The sequence below is a fragment of the Amia ocellicauda genome, chromosome 1 (assembly GCF_036373705.1).
Source record: "Amia ocellicauda isolate fAmiCal2 chromosome 1, fAmiCal2.hap1, whole genome shotgun sequence".
Taxonomy (NCBI): Eukaryota; Metazoa; Chordata; class Actinopteri; order Amiiformes; family Amiidae; genus Amia; species Amia ocellicauda.
The window spans coordinates 30,787,400-30,803,148 of NC_089850.1; the positions used below are offsets into that span (position 1 = coordinate 30,787,400).

General features: G+C 34.3%; 1 protein-coding gene across 1 annotated transcript in view; it reads right to left on the reverse strand.

Moving 5' to 3' along the window:
• Positions 1-15,749, reverse strand: part of ascc3 (activating signal cointegrator 1 complex subunit 3) — a 312,947-nt gene that overhangs the window by 19,953 nt on the left and 277,245 nt on the right. The window contains exons 35-36 of the mRNA XM_066701745.1: positions 11,422-11,533; positions 10,748-10,882 (exon numbers count right to left, since the gene is read on the reverse strand). Of these exons, the coding sequence (XP_066557842.1) occupies positions 10,748-10,882; positions 11,422-11,533 (247 nt within the window). The remainder of the gene's footprint in view (positions 1-10,747; positions 10,883-11,421; positions 11,534-15,749) is intronic.

The window sequence follows — 15,749 nt, forward strand, 5'->3', positions numbered from 1 at the left end:
AATAATGTAAGATCTAGCTGAACCACATTAGAAATAAAATTAATAAGTAAGTACACTGTGGAGAGACTTTGCCTTCAAAACAGACAGAATTAAGAGAATCCCAATTAATTTCAAAGGTACCTCTTACTGCAGAATCTGCTGGTCATATTGGTAATAGCTGTCCGCTTTGCAACACAGAGATATTTAATTGCAAAAATCTGAAATGGTATGAAATTTAAAAAAAACACGTTATAATGTTGAAGATAAGTAGTGATTATGATCAATCTGTGCAATGATGTTATGTGCTCCATACATTTTCATAAAAAGGCTAAATATAATTAGATTTCTGAAAACCATGACACAAGAAAGCTGAATGTATTTTATGATTACAGACTTCCTATTACTTTTCTACTAGTAAAGCACCACTTTGATAGTCCGATCTTAAGTTGCTGCGTACGTCTTCAATAATGCAGCTTATATCTGAGGACACTGAAACATGTTTCCTTTACTGAAAAGAGAAATACTCTTCACTGCATCCTCAGACCATACAATAAGTTAACTGTGAAAAACAGAACTGTATTCAGCTTAGGAAGTCAAAAAACTAAAAAAAAGATATTCACACACCTCAGCATTCCTACTCCATATGTTAATATCATTCTCAGATGGCAGAGCCATGACTGCATAATCATTTCACAATATTACAGATGATGTAGCCTGACGAAATGTCCAATTCATGCCAACGCTTCACAGAACAACATGGTAAACTAATAAAAGGAGGTGGAGGAGGGGCTGCAATGAAACACTTCACTGCTCAGGAGAAATCCTCTAGGGGGGTTTCAGGTTGCACATTCACCTTAAGGTTTGAGCTCTCAAGTACAAATAGCTGATGGTTTCTGCGATGACCTGGGTCAACGGACTGCCTACTCTCTGCCACCATGCAGGGGCCACCGAGAGGTCAGGTCGCACTGCCACAAGTGGGAAACAGCTCCCGAGAATAAACACCACAGATTAACTGAGTGGAAATACAAAAGAAGAGACAGAAGCCACATTTGCTTAGCCAAATAACCTTTAAAAGAGGCAAGGTTAACATTTTTCTTTTTGCTCGCCAGATAGGACTTAAGAAAATGTTATTGTTCTTTCTTTCTTAGACTTCTTTTTCAATTTGGAAAACACTTTGCTTTCCCGGTTTCAAATGTGCTTAAATTAATTACCAGTACAGCACATTTGATTGTGAAATCACTATGTATGATTACTGCTTTTCTTATGCCAGATTTCAGATCTACTATTGGTTTGTACAAGACATGTAATTTGTAATTAAACATTGTGCATTGAAATGAACTTCTGGAAGAAACCTAAAAATTGAATAAGCAAAGAGGAAATGCGTCAAACACAGACGAGGCTGCTAAATTAGCAGGGAACACAATAGCTCTTTACGGTGCTGATGAACTAGGACTGCTGTGTTTACTAACTGGCGAAACATTAATGAGGTCTGGTCTATTCAGCCTCATTTAAATGGGCTGCGCTGGGGAATAGCATCGATGTAGAGCTCCAAAGGGTTAGAGAGCACTGTAAGAGTGAGTTCCCCCATGTAGTAATTGGAGTCATATGAACAGATAAAGCACCTGCAGTTGTGATGTAATGTCTTTTTATTCTGTATAGTTTTTAGGCTGCCACTCCGGGGAGGCTCTCTCCACAGACTTTTGCCATGGATGCCACACTGTATTATCTGCTCTAGGTTTTCAGTTTCGTTTCGGGAACCACTTTGTTTGACTGCATGTTAGGGTACAACGTGTCCTCCTTCCTGGAAAAGTAGCTCCACTAGCTTTGAAAATCATGATGATGGGCATTGCTGCTAAAACTAGGATGCTTATCTTGTAAGTCTTGTCGCAGGTGATAACCACTTGCCTGATCAATGCTCTGAAGTTTTCCATGATGATGAATGCTCCTCAATGGGCTGCTAATGGTGCATTCTCCTTTTTCACAATGGCAAACACCGTAGGGCTTTGAAGCTTTTGATAACTTCCAGAAGTTTTGTGAAACTAAAAAGAGGTTCAGTATTACACTACATATCTGAATGTAAAATAAACTGAGCAATTGTGCATTCAATTATTTTAATATATTTTTCAATGTCTGGTTTATTTATTTATTTTTGGTTATAAGTAAGGCTGTATATGAACATCATGAATATGCCATTCCTGCATGCAGAGAAACACAGACACACCATTGGACACTATACAGATGTTATTGCATTTTACTGTATTTTAAATTTATTCTATATTCTTTTGGTATTTAATTCTATACCCCTGACCAAGAATTGAAACTGAAATGTGACAGATTTTAGGACAGAGAACTAAGCATCTGATTTGAATATATCAGTGATTTTGTTATTTGACATAATGTGGTTTTACATTCTATTCCTCACTTACAACACTACAAGGACATGATGCTTTTTAATGAAACCTTTTTCTTTTTTCTTTTACAAAGTTACAAAGGTTTTAGTAGGATTGCTTAAAGGGATTACACACTATACTTTGTTTCTAGAAGTGGAGATTGTCAATTTTGGGAGGAACAACATTTGTGTTGTGTGCACCACTTCGTAACCACTCCATTAGTGGTGTAATCAGATATATTTGCACCAAACACTCTAGTTACATTCTAGCAGAATTGCATATTTCCATTTTACTATCGTTAATTGATTAAAGATATGCAAACTCACACAGTAATCATTTTTTGATGTTTTATTACCCAAGTGAGTGCTATTGTTATAACTGTTAATACGCGGGGCAGCACTGCACTTTTCACCTGGAAAATGTGATTCAATAAGGAAATTGCATTAACACACATTCTTGAATTATTTATGAGTTTTACAGATATGTACATATCCTCAAAGATTATCGCATGATGTCTTAAAGCCAGCGTTATTTCCCAATAAAGTACTTAAATGGGCAACTGTCTATTGTTGGCTAATGTTAGGGAGCATGTCTTTGCACATGCTGATGTCAGCAGTTCAAACTTAAAATTCAAACCTGTTAAATGCTTCTCAAGAGGCAAATTTGTGTACCCCTTGGAGAATGATTCATCATCTACAATGCATGATAAAGATTTGCTTAAAGCATACATAGAAATGTATGTAGCCATGGCAATCTTTAGCGGAATTTCATTTATCAAGGCAAATCATACAGTGAGCACGGAAAACATTAAGACAAAAGGTAGTATGAAGGCATTCAGGAATACTTTATAAAAATATATTGTTGCATAAATCTTCTTTCAGTGTTTGAGAATTTGCAAGGATTCTGCAATACAATGTATGTATTGTACATGTATTAATGTTCATATGCAGCATTTAAAATCACTTCATTTCAATAGGCTTTTGAAATCAACAATCAGGTTTTAAGTGTACTTAATTACATAAAATTGTAAAAAAAAACAAAAAAAAAACCATTACGATGGTCTCAATTTACTTGCATGTATAAAGTTATCATTATTTTGCTTTGAATTTTTCACATTCTGGATCTCAATTTACAATGAATTAGGAAAATGGAAATCACTAGGTCTTCCTGCTATTCCTAGTTTAAATTAAAGGTGTAGAAAGTTACTTAAATAGCACAACTGCACATTGCAGGCTTTCTCTGAAATGGTCAGACTCATGGATTACACTTGTACCCGTTTCACCGATTCACAACATAAATATTGTGTTGTCTTATGGAAATGAATGTGGGAACTGAATATCTCAAACATAGGTGAGATATCTTTAAAGTCCAAGCCAGTGATCTGTATTGTCACACGTAGGCAGACAGCAGTCTAGGACAAATGAAGTGCAAATATTTAGTGGTTGTGAACACTGAAATTATGTTAAGAAAAAAGAGAAGTCTGTGTCGATGCGCAATTGGACAGTGTTACTTCAGGAACACACAATGAACCACACTTGTCTAAAGATAACCGACTCCACCTGAATGTGCCTTACATGTTCCAATAAAAACATTCATCTTTCTTTTCGGCAGGGATCCAACTAGGAAACTGATGAATAATAATTAATTCTGCTCCTTTCACTTAAAAATATCACTTTGACCCAAGAATGTGGAGAATACTGAAAGCAATCCAGTTGTGGATTAGAAAGCACTCAAATCTCCATCTGCGTACATTGTACTGAGAGTATCATGCAATCCAGCATTTGTCAAAAGATCAAAAACTTCATCACTCTGAATAAAAGTGATTAAATAAGGCCTTGCATTGTTTTACATTGAATGTATGAACTGTATAGTGTAAATATAACTCATGAGGATGCCTATTCCACCTATGTGTCAGCAGGGGACTGCAGGTTACACACCTTCTTCTTTGTATTTGGGCAGTTTTTATTCCTAACCATTTTGAACCTTAGTGAATTGCACTTTAATGACAAATCCTTTAACCAATGTTTCAATCTAATCATCTGATGAAGGTTGGCAGACCAAAATATTCTGTAATATATTGGATTTGAAAAGTACAGTGGGCATCAGGTGTCTTTCTTTTCTTTTTGTTATTTTCTTTCTTTTTGTCTCCTATGAACCTTTTAACTGCATAATTAGATTGTCATTTGTTTAACTTGTTCAAAGTTACAAATGACAAAATATACCTGAATTTACTACAGAAGAGTTCCCTCTGTAAAGAAACTACAAAGTAAGTAAGTATACATATATGGCAAGCCAAATTATCATTTAGAGATATCTCTAAATGCATTTAAAGATATCTTCAAATATTTAAAGATCTCTCTAAATCATTTAAAGATATCTATAAATGATTTAGAGATATCTGCAAATGATTTAGATATATCTAAATATCTAATAAGATGCTTTTTAAATCTAAATGATTTGCAGATATCTCTAAATGAACAGGAAGTCATTTGAAGATATCTCTATATGGTTTGCAGATATCTCTAAATGATTTGAAGATATCTCTAAATCATTTAGAGATATCTGCAAATCATTGAGATATCTTAAAACGACTTCCTGTATTTTGGCTGAGATTATCACTTCCTGTTTCCTTATTCAGTTACATAAAAATGAATGAACAAGTTAACAGGAAGTGATAATCTCAGCCAGAATACAGGAAGTTATTTGAAGATATCTCTAAATGGTTTGCAGATATCTCTAAATTATTTGCAGATATCTTTAAATGATTTAGAGATATCTGCAAATCATTTAGAGATAGCTTCAAATAATTTAGAGATCTCTAAATGTACTTTTCTCTAAATGTATCTTCAAATATTTGAAGATATCTGGAATTATTTGAAGATATCTTGAAATATTTGCAGATATCTTTACATGAATTAGAGATACCTTTAAATATTTGAAGATATCTTAAAACTATTTAGAGATATCTCTAAATGATAATTTGGCTTGCCAGCTGACATTAAAACAGAAAATTAAAAAGATGCTAAACGTATCCTATCATAGCTCTTTGGTAAGGGCACTTTCACCCCAATTCACTTGCAGATATCATGGATCACTTGCAAACTTTTTTTTTCAGTTGAGGTTTGGTCTGTGTCATTCCAGGATAATTTAATCAAACTTGAAATGAAGTGACTTCAAGTTTGTTTGTATAATACACTTGCAACTCTATACGAATTCAATTAGTTTTCAAATTGTATAAAACATACATTTTCAAAAATGCTCTACCATTCCTTTATTTGGTGCTTTTATTGTTTAACTGCATTGAAATATTATTGCATATTTCAGAAAAATTCATTTTTCCATTATTACACTGTGGGGTAGTAGATTGTACGGCTTCAACGAAGCGACAATGCGGGGCAGTTCCTTTGCGTTTGAGTTCGTCACTTCCAAAGTTGGGTTCGTTGTTTTGGATAGATTAGTTTCCAAGTGAACCAGAATGTGTTTCCTTTCACATTGCAAAATAAATTGGCATACTGAGTTCATTTTCAAATGAACCGAGACCACCCCTTTCTAGTGGTCTCAATCCTATCAGACTGGGAGGTGTGAAAAAAACCTTAATAAATAAGCACTATTACATCCAATAAGAACAATGACTTTGAAAACCGGGTTTGAAACTAGCTGATTCTCAGTGCAATTGGCAAGATGCTTTTTCCATTATGGTTATGCATATAAACAACAGATGAGTGGAGTATTATTGCCCCGGTATCCCTGAATCCTGTTTGAACCTGCAATATATTAATGTGATATTTACATTGAGGGAAACAAGTATTTGATCCCCTGCTGATTTTGTACGTTTGCCCACTGACAAAGAAATGATCAGTCTATAATTTTAATGGTAGGTGTATTTTAACAGTGAGAGACAGAATAACAACAAAAAAATCCAGAAAAACTCATTTCAAAAAAGTTATACATTGATTTGCATGTTAATGAGGGAAATAAGTATTTGACCCCTTCGACTTAGTACTTGGTGGCAAAACCCTTGCTGGCAATCACAGAGGTCACACATTTCTTGTAGTTGGCCACCAGGTTTGCACACATCTCAGGAGGGATTTTGTCCCACTCCTCTTTGCAGATCCTCTCCAAGTCATTAAGGTTACAAGGCTGACGTTTGGCAACTCGAACCTTCAGCTCCCTCCACAGATTTTCTATGGGATTAAGGTCTGGAGACTGGCTAGGCCACTCCAGGACCTTAATGTGCTTCTTCTTGAGCCACTCCTTTGTTGCCTTGGCTGTGTGTTTTGGGTCATTGTCATGCTGGAATACCCATCCACGACCCATTTTCAATGCCCTGGCTGAGGGAAGGAGGTTCTCACCCAAGATTTGATGGTACATGGCCCCGTCCATCGTCCCTTTGATGCGGTGCAGTTGTCCTGTCCCCTTAGCAGAAAAACACCCCCAAAGCATAATGTTTCCACCTCCATGTTTGACGGTGGGGATGGCGTTCTTGGGGTCATAGGCAGCATTCCTCCACCTCCAAACACTGCGAGTTGAGTTGATGCCAAAGAGCTCGATTTTGGTCTCATCTGACCACAACACTTTCACCCAGTTCTCCCCTGAATCATTCAGATGTTCATTGCCAAACTTCAGACGGGCCTGTACATGTGCTTTCTTGAGCAGGGAACCTTGCGGGCGCTGCAGGATTTCAGTCCTTCACGGCGTAGTGTGTTACCAATTGTTTTCTTGGTGACTATGGTCCCAGCTGCCTTGAGATCATTAACAAGATCCTCCCGTGTAGTTCTGGGCTGATTCCTCACCGTTCTCATGATCATTGAAACTCCACGAGGTGAGATCTTGCATGGAGCCCCAGACCGAGGGAGACTGACAGTTATTTTGTGTTTCTTCCATTTGCGAATAATCGCACCAACTGTTGTCACTTTCTCACCAAGCTGCTTGCCGATGGTCTTGTAGCCCATTCCAGCCTTGTGTAGGTCTACAGTCTTGTCCCTGACATCCTTGGACAGCTCTTTGGTCTTGGCCATGGTGGAGAGTTTGGAATCTGATTGATTGATTGCTTCTGTGGACAGGTGTCTTTTATACAGGTAACGAGCTGAGATTAGGAGCACTCCCTTTTAGAGAGTTACATGTATAAAAGACACCTGGGAGCCAGAAATCTTGCTGATTGATAGGGGATCAAATACTTATTTCCCTCATTAACATGCAAATCAATTTAAAACTTTTTTGAAATGCGTTTTTCTGGATTTTTGTTGATGTTATTCTTTCTCTCACTGTTAAAATACACCTACCATTAAAATTATAGACTGATCATTTCTTTGTCAGTGGGCAAACGTACAAAATCAGCAGGGGATCAAATACTTTTTTCCCTCACTGTACATGCAGTCTTTGGTACTGTATTTGGACATTTAGTTTTACTTCATATCCTGTAAGGAAGTGAAAGTTTCATGAGGAAATTATACTATTAAGTCAAACATAAGGATATGATTTCAGACAATGCTGTGGGAAAACTGCCTAACTAAATAACAACTAACAAATAAACAAAAAACACAAAAGCCCTGTGTACACTGATTATTGATTACTTTTAGAAAAAATACATATAAGGTACAATATACACAACTGAAATTTAAAGTCTAGGTACTTGAAGTATTACATATGGCTTTCCTTCTTAGGTAATCTTTTACTGGCAACTGCATTTTTCACACATTATACTATTAATAAGTTTATTAGATTACAGCTGTAGTTCCAGTCTACGATTGAACCATGTTGATTATTTGCTCTGTCCTGCTTGTAATGCATGTGCTGTCATCTCTATCATTACACATGCATGAAAAGGAAAAACATGGTTTTGTTTTTTTGTTTTGTACAGATTAAACCACTAAATAAAGCAACTGATTTTGAATGCTTGCCTGTTTGCAGGGAGGAAAAGTGGAGAGACTTTTGATGACTATTCAGTACCTACATTTGGACAATAGCAAACAGAGCCTTAGATATCTACAAACACTTATGTCACCTCCAAAAGCAAATCCCATTGCATCCACCATGCTTAGGGGAGTGCAATTTGTTAATCCTATAAGCTATGCTTCAAACACAGTGTCGCATTCTGACCTACTTAATTGTTATATCTCACAAACCATGATAGCTCGAGCTCTGATTTGTGGCAAAGCCTTTCTCCCTGCTACAGTACGTTATACCTTTCAAAATGATAAAGTCACAAAATTGATCAAATAAAATGTTTTCCATTTCCATGAATACACATGCAGCACTTACACTTTATGGCCTTGTAATCCATCTGGTCACTCACAGAGTTTAGGAATACTTCAGCTGATATTGAGGGAACACTAACAAACACTCACATGCACCAGGTTTACTTATATCCTGGCATAAGAAGCTAGGTGCAGTAATGTATAAAGATAGCTTTTTGCAGGGTACTTCAAATGCACTATAATTACTTGTGCACAAGCCATTCTGGAATTTCTCTACTCATTCAGTACAGAATCTCACATGCTGGTATGAACTGTTAAAATCACTGTTATATTGATACCTCAGACACCCAATACTGACACCAAAAACGTCACGCACCATGTCTGCAAGTCTCCTCATTAAAAGCACTATGTATGTTTTGCAATATTATTATACACTTCATACAACTGCAGTGCTTTGGAAATAAACCAAGTAACAGCATTCTCAGTTGTGTGTGTGTGTGTATATATATATATATATATATATATATATATATATATATATATATATATATAATGTATTTATGTTAAATCACAAATTCTAATTATAAGTAAACCATACATTTTTTTCCAGTCTACAGGAAATGTACAGTACATGTACAGGAAATAATAATCATAAATTACCCAATCAAACCCTATGTACATCTAGGAGCTTGAACATTTTCCAATTGGAAGAAGAAAAAAAAAAAGAATGCATACACGTTTTCTTCAATGAAACGTGACTCCATATAATTCTTTACATAAACCTTTAGTTTAGTTATGTCCAGTAGTACATTCATCTGCAAAATTAAATGGATAATTCTGTCATTGCAATACTTTATATTTATAGCATAGCCGTATTTTTATGTGAATATCAGGAAAACAAGAAAGTTAGGGCAAAAAACCAATTTAAATGCATTCTTAATATTTAGATTATTTAAAATTGACTAGGTACAGAAAATAAAGGTACATTGTATAATAGCCAGTGAATCTATATTCGGAAGCAACATTCCGTTTGCCTGATGTTTCCATACTCTTTCATTCAATGCAGCCCTGTTTACTTTTTACTAGTTACACTGGACACAAAAGAATCCCTGCATGTTGACTGTTAAACATTCTTACCTGTATTTCTATGTTAACATACAAACATAGACTTTTTTTTTTTTTTACTTGTTACAGTTGAAGTTATGGCTGCTCTGTTTTCATAAGTATGCCTTTCATAGCTTTAGCATTTTTTGGCATGTTCTGAAATAATGCTCCACGTCCTGTTTCTTTGTAGTTCCCTGGGCAGTGAAGTCTGCCAGTACTTTTTACATGTACATCATGAAGGCTATGGAAACGGCTTGCAGTTAGACGCATCTTTACAGGTTTGCAAAATGCAAAATGCACTTCCAAACACATTTAATGCAACGATGGGAAATGTACCCATTTTAAATTTATTTTAATCATATACCTAGGTGAGTTGTATTCTCCATTATATTTTGTATCTTGAAATCCTTTTTCTATTTCATATTGTGTATCAAAAACAGTGTTATGTGTTTGACAAAACACTCAAAATACAAACGGGTAGTTTCAGATTGAATCATCGATTTCACATGTAACAAAAGTCTGGTCAATGACAAGAACAACAAATTATTAGGCCTATTGTTATTATTATTGTTAGTTACAATTGTATCTATAATTGTTAGGTTTTATACAGAACATAAATAAAGGACACATAGCTGTCCAACAGTAAAAAACACAAGATTGAGAGACTTTCTTTTTCATGGGGCTAAAAATTCAAACCTCTTACCCTGGGGACAGAGCTCACACATAGGGCTAGGGGCAAATCCAATTGTTTCCACAATTTAAAGGCTCTTCATTTACATTTGTGTAGTCTAATCCTGCACCATTGTGATTTTTTAGAAGAACTTTAACTTTAGTGCATGCACTATTCATTGCAACGATTCAATGTGTCTTTGTAAATCATATTTAGTTTTGATAAAGATAATTTGTATTTTGAAACTATTTTCAAACTATTTTAAAAATAGAGTATATCAAAAGTAATTTGTATGTATTTTGTAATGAAATACATTTACAGAGTATTTTGGCCAATCCTATCAATGTCATAATTAAAGTATTCTTAAAAAACAGTAAATAAACAACAAACATATATGCATAACTTACGGTGAGGACCGAGAGTAGATCCTCTATTGTACACTCTGGCTTTAGCCTTTCTTTAAACATCCGTACTGTCTGATGCTTCAAGTAGTAATAGGAGGCGATACGTCCATACGTTAAGGGCGCAATGGTACGGCAATCCTAAAGGAAAGAAAAGCTGAAGTAAATGATCGATAGCAATCCTCCAGATCTGAGTGTGTAATTTTTTCTCAGTTGGACACACTTCAACGAAGCTAGACTACTCAAAGTCTGTCTGTTGTGTTTGATTAAGGGAATACATGTAATCTCTATATAAAATTAGCAATAAAGCAAAAATTATATTGTTTTACTTTATATGTAAAGAATAACAATGTCAATACATATTAGGGAGTGAAACTGTCCATCAAAATGTTCTCTGGTGAAAAGTAAAATTGTGTTACAAATGGTCTATTTGAGGGTTAAAAAAGGGTTTACTGTGGAACACACTAAGTCACATCAATGTAAAACAGATCCTGATAAATGTTGTCATTAATTGACACAACATTAAAGGAAATGGTTGTAAGAGATTCATATTTGGGGTATTTGAAATATTAGCAATGAGTAAAACTTCAGTCAAATTAATCCCTATGATTACAGAGGGAAACAATGCAAATCACATACAGTGTTTATGTATAAATAAATAAAAATACAGTGAAACATACCTCTCCAATTTCCATGCAGTACGAGCACTCCAGATCCCTTAGAGACTTTTCCACTAAGTTAGATAGGAACTTGTTGATGGTGTCATGGCTAATATCATCCAAATTGTAATAGCTAAAGAACAACAAAAGACAACAGGACATAAGTTATGAAGCACAAAACATCACAACCTTGTGAAATGTCCTGACATATCAAAAGATTTTATAATTTATATCAAGGGTAAGGGCTTTTTACATTAAGTCGGATATAATATATAGATTTGCTATAATATTACGGAATAAAAATAATTTCTCAATATGGATAGAACGGTTAAAAAATAGTCTGGAAAAGTATTCACTGCAGCATAACAATATAATAATGTACAAATAGATATATACATGTGTCTTATGTAATATTGCTTTACAAGTAACCTTTAAACTGTTCGTGGTAATGGGCCATTAAATATTTACTAAACTAATGATACTTAGATTCGACTTAAATTTCCTAAGGGACAATGAACTAAACTTTCCATATCCGGCGGTTTCAGGTGTCTGTAAATGGCTACAAAAGTCTAGACAGGTTATAGTATACAGCAGCATAATACATGTCCACTTTAAAGCACCCTATCATTTATCAGCTATAAATTAGCATTTTATTAGCAGCTTATATTCCTTCCATTAAAGCTGAAATAAAAATGTGTTATAACATATCTGACAATAACAAACTAATTGTCATATATATAACCAACGCATAATACAAATAGAATATTTATATAATTTTAGTACTGAACATATCAACAAATATATTAACAAATATTTTATACATGGTGCACTGGTAGAACACAAACACAAGGGTCTTAATTTTGATATGAGATACAGTTTGGTACTTAATACATCCACTACCAAATTAGTATTGAAAATAATATTAACCCTACAACTAATATTGACAGTGTGTGTAATTTAACATTCTTAAGGTTAAAAAAAACACAACAAAAACAACAACAACATCCCACTTCTAGACATAATTCCTTTGACTAATAATAACATTTTAAATATATGCTTCTCATATGTTGCCCATACACAGTAATTGCTTTAATTGTTTTTTGGTTCCTTGAGGTTTTCTAGTAGACATTCTCAGAAAAGATTTTGTATAGATAAGCCCTCATCTTGGAATATGGAGACCTAAAATTTGTGGTTTCATCACTATATAATTCCACAGACCATGTCATACCCATAAATACTCTCAAGCAGGACTCTCAATAGGAAAGGCACTGTGGCGTATCAGATACAGTCTCATGCTGTAGTTGTTGTCTTGAATAGTATGAAAAACACTTTATGCTGTTTAATGAATAAATGACTCACACACTTTCTTTTTATTTGATATCGGAGCAAGGGCAATGGGATTTTTCTATCGTATTACAGACGTTGTGAACTGGTTGGCTCACAAGAGGTACTTGATTATCAAAATGCACTAAAATGTCCAGAGGGTGTCTAAATGTTATCACAAAATTGCTAACAGATTTCGTCTTAGTATTATTTACGAAAAACCCACAGTAAAAATGACTTCCATACATGTTTCAATCAGTAAAGGTTACCACATGAACAACACAAAACTGTACAAAACCATGCACTTTATTAATTAGTTAACCATTTTTATTAGATTAAAGTAAAAGTTGAAAAATGTGTGAGATATACATTTTCTTTTTTCTACCAATTACTAATATATGGTTTACTGGAATGATGCAATTTAAAACATGACCATATTTTTTAATTGTCAGTGTATGGTTTACAATTAGAAATATGCTATATTTCATTTTTTTGAATGTAAGAAATACATCCCTTAATCAATGTAAACACTGTTTATTAGGGAACAACTACAACAACAATAATAAAAGAATATCTATAATAATAATAATGATGATAATGTGTTATTATTCAAGTGTGTTGGTTTTAGGACTAGATTCATAATGATTCCATCTACCTATGAGGTCAAATGTGAACTTGAATGTGTTCACTGGGAGAATGATCTGAGACATCAGTCTTTATATGGAAGTCTTTACAGATGTTTCATGGTCAGTTCAGAGTCTTCTGGCAGAGCTTTGAAAACCACATATACAGCAGAAACGCTGCTCAACAAACACACCACCGCCAGCTGAAGCAGAGCTATGAATCTGACAAACTCCCACTCGAACAAGATGCTTGCAGTGCTCGACAAACACAAAGGGCACAATGTTTCACACAATATCCCATGGAAAAGACAAACAGAACAGAATAATGATTTTAAATAGGTGCACAATGTGTCAAAAATATACATGAGCATAATTAGATTACAGCAAAGATTTTACTGACCCATTAATCCCATGAGGCAATTTTCCACATCAAAATCTATCGTCCTTTAATGATGTCCATTATCAAGCATTATGTAAATCAAGCCATAAAAATTGAGCTGCAAGGGGAAAACAGTTTCCGCAACATTTCAAACCATGACTTTAAATATTATTTTAATTATTGTTATTAAGTTAATTAAAATACAATAAGTATTATACTTGTGTAAATTAAGTGACAACTCACCCTCCCAATATAACAATAAAAGTATAACAAATATTTAAATTAGTTAGGCACAAGTATTTTTTCCTTTCAGTAAATTCATAATTGTAATTTGTAACATTATACATATAATTGTAATTTTGTGTCCCGTGAAACGAACATATTAAGTTATTTTCAAACTCCAGCTAATATGTATAACTGCAGATAACGGCAGTGGTTACAGCTTTCTATCTATAGTTGTCTGTTTCCATTTATATTGCTGTATACACTTATAAAAAAAACCTGCACAACAATTCAGTTGTTTAACCGTGAATCCCAGTATTCCACAAATTGACTTGTCAAGATGTTAATTTATTAGGCTGGTTGTTGTACTCTCTACATCAGGCAAAAGCTTCACACAAGCAGGGTTGAATATTTACAAGGCTGTTAACAGGTGCCGAGTTGTTTAATGATTCTAATAGCCAGCGGCACATTCAGAAAGCCAGCAGGATCACAATTGGGGGCTGTTAGAACACAACAATTACTTGTCCCCTGAGATGTGTCAGAGTCAGAGGCAGTTTCTTACTAATGGCTCCTAGTGCCTGGGTAGACAGGCTAACAGCCCTTAGTGGGCCTCAAGGAACCATTTATTAATAAGCCCCTTGGTGCTTTCTAAACTTATAGTGTAGAACATTTAAATGTTCCATAATTCACATAAAACAAATTGTAATTCGTCAAATTAATTTTGCTATCCCTTATGCAAGCCTAGAAAAAGAATGTCTTTTCATACCTATTTATTTACATACATACATACCTATCAAGACCTGCTTAAATAGTTTTAAGCTTATTTATATAATTATTTTAGACCTACTTATATTATTACTAAAATTGTGAAACATGAGAAAAACTAAGGGTTTAAACCAAAGTTTTTTTTACAAATTATTCTTTAAATTATTAAATTTTAGTTGTATTATTATTAGTTTTACTTTAATTGAAACCTCATACGCAAGTTCATATTGTGTAACTTAGTAATATATCAAAACCTGATACTTAAAGGCAATATTCTTTAAATATATGAATTTTATAGGTAGCACTATTTAATCATATTAACACAATGTTATGTAAGTTATTCTGTGTTGTCAATATATTATATCTACTATTGCTGATTCTTATTTTTGCTGTAAAATAAACAAAACAAAACTTATTTTAGCAATCAACTGTGTGTCAATATAGAGGGAATAATCTATACGTATTTTGTCATATATTTTGACTGGTGGGAAGGGTTTGCGAGTTTGTTTTTACTACTGAATTCTTGTGTCACAATATTATGTTGCAAAACTTTGGAGATACAAGCAAACCTACTCAAAAATAAAAGCAAAAGAGAGCAATAACAATGAAACGATGAATTGCAATGTACTTGTGAATCTAGTGCAACGTTCCACTCAGCCCCTGGCACATCCTGCTGTGTTATATGAGGATCATCTGGAGCCACAAACTATGACAAGCGGTTTGGGCTCAGCTGATTCTCCGGTATTGTACGGAGCACAGGAATAAAGGAAAATATGTTTCCAAACCAGGTGCAAGGGGAAGGTGTCAAATCAGAGCTCACTATCAAGCTTACTATCCATCCAAATAAATGTTTCACTTGTTTGGGTAAACTATTGAATATTTTTAAAAATAAACTGTAAAACGCCTTGCATACATTAAGTGAATAATTAAATAAAGTCACAATTCTTGTAAATACATTGTTAGAGGCAATTAGATACCAAGGCTGAATCTCATGCAGTTATTATTTTTTTCTAATGCAATGGAAGTCAGCTATCCTT